At 38.6% G+C, this 6,663-nt stretch overlaps 1 protein-coding gene across 1 annotated transcript; it reads left to right on the top strand.

The window, feature by feature from the left end:
• Nucleotides 1-3,155: 3,155 nt before the first annotated feature.
• On the top strand, nt 3,156-5,753 carry LOC140864724 (uncharacterized). The gene is made up of 4 exons (XM_073269055.1): nt 3,156-3,626; nt 4,352-4,449; nt 4,528-4,593; nt 4,690-5,753. Exons 1-4 carry the CDS (start codon nt 3,247-3,249, stop codon nt 5,562-5,564), a joined length of 1,419 nt encoding a protein of 472 aa, XP_073125156.1. The 5' UTR covers nt 3,156-3,246; the 3' UTR covers nt 5,565-5,753.
• The last annotated feature ends 910 nt before the right edge of the window (nt 5,754-6,663 follow it).

The following is a 6,663-nucleotide window of genomic DNA, read 5'->3' as shown; positions in this document are numbered from 1 at the left end:
GCTATGTTGAAATGTGATATGAAATGTTTATTCTTTGAATTATGTTATGAGTTTTTGAAATAAACCTCCCAGATGATGAAGATGATGAGTTAGAGGATCGAGAGCAAGATATGTTTTGGGGTTGGTGAATGATAGAGCTTGAAGAATTAAATTTTGTTACTTCATTTGGGATTGTTGCATTTAATATTTTGTTATTTAAGTTATTAAACGCTTCCCCGAATTTTGTTAGTTTTTGGATTATTGAATTGTAAAGCCGATATTTTGGGATTTATTTATGAGAAAATACTAGTTTGGTATATACTGTACTACGAGGTTGGTTTTTTTTATAATTTGTGTGAATTTTAAACAACGTTGGTGGCACGTCTCGGTTTCGGGGCGTGACACTGACCCTTACCCGTTTATTAAAAAAAAAAAAAATACAAGAGAGGAGGACTAGACTAAAACCTATCAAGAAATTACAACAATTCGAATAAATACATAACAACTAAGAAACCCCAAAATAAGGAAGACCCGATCTGTCTAATATGCAAATTCCTCAAAGTAGCCCTTGAATATCCGGAGGCCATAAAATCGCCGTCCCCTTTTCCAATCCCAAATTTGCCAATTCATCTGGCGCCGCATTAGCTTCTTTGTAAACATGAGACTTTCTCACCACTGAAAAATGAAGAATCCCTTGAATTTGAGTTAGAATCGTGCTGAATTCCCAACCAAAAAATCTGCATCAATAATTGATAAAGCTACCAAAGAGTCAACTTCAAGCCACAAATGAAACAAGTTGTATAACTGACAAATCTGAAGACCCTTCAGGATGACCAACAATTCTGCTCTTGTGTTAGACCCATAGCCAATATAATCATGGTATGCTAAAACATGCAAACCATCATGATCTCTGACAATCTCGCCTATCCCAAATGCCCCTCCAGCTTTCGAACATCCATCAAAATTCAGTTTGAAATTTCTGAACCTAGGCAAAATCCATCTTACCACACGAATGGAATCAATTAGATTGGGTCTAAAATTAAAACCCATCGAACCCGCCACAGCCCGGAAGCCACGCCAATGACCTTCTTTCAAAATTCCTACACGGCCAAGAGACACGATATACTCTTGAATCTGCTTGATAATTCTGGCTGGGTGCGAACACCCATATGCTTATGCTAATTCCTCTCTTTCCAAAGAAACCAAATAATTAGAAATGGAGTACTCAATATTTATTGTATAAGATTCATCTAAAATAATTAAGTTATTTACTAAAAATTTAACTCGAACACCACAAAAATAATTTTTGGGGTTGTTACAGATATGGTTGTATAACAATTATCGCTTTGAGTTTTTAGTACCGGTTGTATTCTGTCGGTCGATTGTATCTGCCAGTTTGTGGTGTAAACTCAATTAAACTTCTGCAGCTTTTTCATTTTGCTTAAGTTTATTAAATCACATGTCTAATAAGATAAGTAGGAGGTGATTCGGGTTCAGAAGTACGGAACGCTGGATATTTGAAGCAACGTTCTAAAAAACGTGAAGATTGTCGAAGCGTGGGAGCCAAGCTTCAAGCTTTTAAGCTTAAGCACAATTACTACGAACTTAAGCGTACGCTTAAGCGTAAAAATATGTTTTTAATTTAAACCAGTGTTCTAAAAGAGGCGCCTAGGCTCTAGTCGATTGCCCACCGCCTTGATTTTTAGACAGTTGAAATTTTTTTGGAGTTATTACATTAATTGGCCGTTTAGGCCGCCTAATCACCGACTAGACGTCTCAAAATCCGCCTAGGCGGTCCCCTAGACTAACATATAATATTATATATATATTTTTAATTTTAATTTTTTTAAAAAAATATTATTTGACATATTTTTCCATCAATTTATATCGGATGAAAACGAAAAAATATGTCATGTATTTCTAGAAGTGTCAAAATGGGCCAGCGGGGCGGGCCAGCCCAAAACCCATCGTAACCCATCATTAGGCGGGGCGGGACGGGCCGGCCCACCTTTTAGGCGGGTTGGGAAAACACCAACCCAACCCACCTATTTTAGGTGGCGAGGCGGGCCAATCCGGTGGGCTCACGTGTATATTGACGGGTTTTTTCGGGTTAACCCGCAACCTATCACAACCCACCATTAGGCGGGACGGTGTGGGCCGGCCCATCTTTTAGGCGGGTTGAAAAATTGTCAACCCAACCCACCAATTTTTTATGGCGGGGCGGGCCAATCCGACGGACCTAACCCATTTTGACACCTCAATGTATTTCGAGATGAATTCGATAACGATGAATTATTTGATAAATATTAAGATGAACAAGAATAATTATATATTTAGACTTGAAAAAACAACACTTAGGCAGGTACATTAGATAAAGAAGAATTATTGGAGAAATATTAAGATGGATCAGACTAGAATAATTAGATATTTAGGCTAAAAATAAAAAACCGCGTAGGCCCCGCCTAAGCGTATAGGCGCTAGGCAGTGGGTGACCGTCCGCCTATTGTTTTTCAAAACATTGATTTAAACTATAATTTTAGACATCTAAAACAAATTAACGGAGTAATTAATGAATAAATATAAAAAGTTCAAGTGTAATGCTTTAATTCTTTGTTAGATTTTAATTCAATTTATTTCATCATTCATTTTAAATCTCGTGTCATCGAACATAAACTAAATTAATTGATCTAATTTAAAACATTAGCGGTAAAATCCCTCAATATTTACTGCATTCACATCATCGCTACACTTAACCACAAAATATTGTAAATTTCTAACATTGCTAACAATCACTCACTAATAAAATTGCTAATTTATGATCTATTTTCGTCTTATTAATCAATTTTGGTTTTTAGAAAAGTCACATTTAAGCGTATTTAACGACACTTGACATGATCAACATATGCTGATTGTTCTTTTTTATCGTTTTTGGCCGAAGCGAAGCATTTTTGAGAAACTTCAAGCTTAAACAAAATTAAGCGAAACTTAATCAAACTTTTTAGAACACGGATTTGAAGTCTGAACGATGATTTTTAAAAACCAACCCCCAAATGTTTGGCTGAAATGTTTCAATTTTAGTGGGTGTCGTTGGTTTTTTTTTTTCTTATAAATATTAGTTTTGTTGCTTTATTTTCTCGGTGTGGGAATATTATTTCTATACGCACACGTCTGAATTTTAAAATAATTAGATTAGATTAGAAATTTAGCAAAACCCCTAAACCCTACCCCATTTCGAGCTCCTCCCGCTGCCACCGTACGCTACCGCCGATGGCGTCCAACTTCCACCGCGTCCGCCGCGTCGTTTCGCTCTCCTCTTCCCTCAGCCACCGCTCCCTGCATCAACCTAAATCCTTATCCTCCAACCCTCATCTCTTTCGCCCTATCTCCGCCTCAGTAGCCACCGCAACATCCACCAACGCATTTTCCCAACCGGCGCGGGCATTCACTTCCACCCCCACCCTATTTTTGTCTAATGAGCGCAAGCCGTTTAATCCAGAGACGGACGAGATCGGGCCGGACACCATCCTGTTCGAAGGATGCGATTACAATCACTGGCTAATCACCGTGGACTTCCCCAAAGATACCGAACTCACACGTGAGCAGAAGATCGAGTTCTTTGTCAATATCGCCGCCCAAGTCTTCGGAAGGTCGAATAAGAATCCTCCACTCCGACCCTTGAATTTTTTTTCCTATACATTAATTATTTTCATACCTGTTTGTGTGTTGATAAGAAATAAATAAGCTCTGATTACTTTTTTATGGTCACAAAAGTACAATTCTGCGTCGTGGTATCTCTAACACTAGAATAGGACCAATAGGTCGGGTAAATTTATAAACTTCCCCCCATATTTATTTTGAAATGCCATTTGTTTGCTAAAAATACCTAATGGCTGATGCATTATGCTATTTTAACAAAAAAACACGTCCATGTTATTTTTAAAATTGCCCCGGAGGTCATAGTTGGCTAATGTAATGATGATAGCTTGCTAGTTTTCCCTAACCTGAAAATTTCCTTCTGAAGTACTGTGTGTGTGTGTGAAAATGCAAATCAGGATGATTCCTTAATAGCCTAGCAGTTATACCAGTGCTTGAATTACTCGCATGCATAGGTGGTGTTTGAGATTGCTTTTAGTAAACCTATTGATCTTTTCCTTTACAAAATTTGGGAAAAGTTCTAAAGTGCTAGCAATCCCGAACACTACCTTACTGTTTTGTCAATTGTGTTCTATTATTTGATTTACTAAAGCAAACAGTAGCAAATTTAGCAATATCATGAACATTTGTCGTCGCGATGAAGTTTCTCTACATTCTACCTGGATCACTGGTTGTATCTGGACTGATGCTACCAATTTTATTCAATTAACTTTTTCAGTGTGGAAGAGGCAAAAAAGAGAATATATGCACTAAGTACTACGACGTATGAGGGTTTTCAGGTGGAATGTTCAGAGGAAACATCTAAAAAGTTTCAGGGTATGTTTTATTTGTTATTTTTAACAGATTTCATGGGTTTTTGTCAGTGTCTGTTATGAAATTTTTGCTTTTCATCAGATATACCAGGAGTGGTCTTTGTATTACCGGATTCCTACACTGATCCAGTGAATAAGGAGTATGGAGGTGACATTTGGGTTTTACGCCAGATGGTACTTAATGACTGAATGTTCTGCTTGGTGATGAAGTGATTTTTCCTGGTCTTTGTTGCCATTTGTGCAGGTGACAAGTATGTCAATGGAGAAATTTTCCCCCGACCTCCACCAGTACATTATGGTAGACGTAATAACAGGGATAGACGGCCAAGAGATCAGATGCCATATCAGCAAGGAAATACACCTTATAGTAACCAAGGGCCCTCAAATTCTGAAGCGAGGAATTATGGTCAGAACTATGGCCCTCTGCCACGGCAGCAGAATTATGGGCCCCCACCTCATCAGCAGAACTATGGCCCCCCACCTCAACAGCAGAACTATGGCCCCCCTCCACCTCAACAGAATTTTGCCCCTCAGCAGCAGAATTATGGGCCTCCACCGCAACAGCAGAATTATGGGCCTCCACCACAGCAGCAGAATTATGGGCCTCCACCACCCCAGCAGGGTTATGCACCTCCACCGCAGCAGCAAAACTATGGGCTACCACCGCCCCAACAGGGCTATGGACGTCCACCCCAACAGGGCTATGGACGTCCACCCCAGCAGGGCTATGCGCCTCCACCACAGCAGCAAAATTATGGGCAGCCACCAAATTTTCCACAGCAAAATTATTCTCCATCAGGACCAGGGGAAAGAGGAGGGCCTATGTCAGCAAGTAATGCATTAGGAGGTGGTGAAAGAAATCCAATGCCGTCTTATCAGGGAAACTTAAACCGAGGGGAATTTGGGAACTACAATACTCATGCCCAGAGAGACTTCCAACAAGGCCATGCACCTCCTGAACATAGGGGCTTTTCGCAAGACACTAACACTCTGCAGGGCAAAAGTTTTGAACAAGGATCTGGTGGTACTCAGGATCAATCAACAAGGATTAATGTTGGGCAGAATCAGCCAAAGCAAGGAGAGGAGCCAAGGAACTTTTCATACACGGCTAATAACTGAACTGGTTAGAGATTTTTTTTTTGGTTTGCTGAGTTACCCTGGAGAGAGACTGAAATGAATTATGGTTTTGTGTTGTAGATGTGTGCTAAATATGATGAAACATTTTACTTCTTCAATTTGTCTCAAAGTTTGTGCATTGTAACATTTCTGTTTAACTTCGTGTAATAATATTTTTGCATTTGGTAGTTACTATAAAGTATTTACCTGTTTTCAGCTCACTCTTGTTGCAACAAATTGTTTGTCTCCCTACTATGTTCTCTGTGTTTCTTATGTATACTAAAATTTTGGTTTTTCCTCCATTTAAGTGGTTCTCGCTTCTCCTTGTTCCTGTTCCTAACTCTTCCCCGGGTAGTTCCCAATGTTTGGCACTTTCCATACTTCATGGGTGAAACATCAACAAATTCGCTCATGATCAAGTTACAACCTAAGATCTATGACCATATTATGTTAACTGTTCGTATTTCGTCGATAAATTTAGAATTATTGAGTGTCTAAGATGACATGATCAGGTGAAATTGGATTACAATTTATTCCCCTCATCTCCTAGTCTCCATGTGTGTGCATCCCATGTATGGGATACGGTTCCCATGGCGAATAGTTTATGCATGTCTTTATTGATTTACTTCCTTGCATTGATCCAAATTGTTTTTTTCTCGCTTACAAGGTAGAGTTAATTACCGTTTGAACGAAATCTTCGAAAACTGACCCAACACCAGAGAAAATTGCTCATCAGTACACATTTGAACATGCCTATCACGTAACTAGTTAATAGTTTCACATAACATATGCATATTATAACACTCCTTTTCTGTTAACTTCTGCTTTTGAAGCAAGTGTCACGGGTTAGGGGTGGTTTGGTTCTTCGATCAGTTTAATTTGTTTTTCTAAAAAATTACACGGCAACACGATGATGACTCAAATTTATTTCTATCCTATAAGACATAACATAGTTTGGTACATAGGATAGGATAAGTAAAAGATATACAATACAATGATAAATTAAGGATAAGTAAAATGATAGGATACTATATTAAATGTTTGGTATGATTTTAATATGAGTGATTAAATTTATATATTGGATTGTAATGACGAAATTAAC

The sequence above is a fragment of the Henckelia pumila genome, chromosome 4, assembly GCF_033568475.1.
Source record: "Henckelia pumila isolate YLH828 chromosome 4, ASM3356847v2, whole genome shotgun sequence".
NCBI lineage: Eukaryota > Viridiplantae > Streptophyta > Magnoliopsida > Lamiales > Gesneriaceae > Henckelia > Henckelia pumila.
The sequence above is the reverse complement of the archived record's forward strand: the minus strand, read 5'-3'. Positions and strand labels throughout refer to the sequence as shown.

Bases quoted from the DNA above. Each gene is read 5' to 3' on its own strand.
- LOC140864724 (XM_073269055.1), top strand. From the start codon at position 3,247: ATGGCGTCCAACTTCCACCGCGTCCGCCGCGTCGTTTCGCTCTCCTCT. The intron at 3,627-4,351 runs GTCGAATAAGAA...TAACTTTTTCAG, and splicing joins GCCGCCCAAGTCTTCGGAAG to TGTGGAAGAGGCAAAAAAGA. The intron at 4,450-4,527 runs GTATGTTTTATT...GCTTTTCATCAG, and splicing joins AACATCTAAAAAGTTTCAGG to ATATACCAGGAGTGGTCTTT.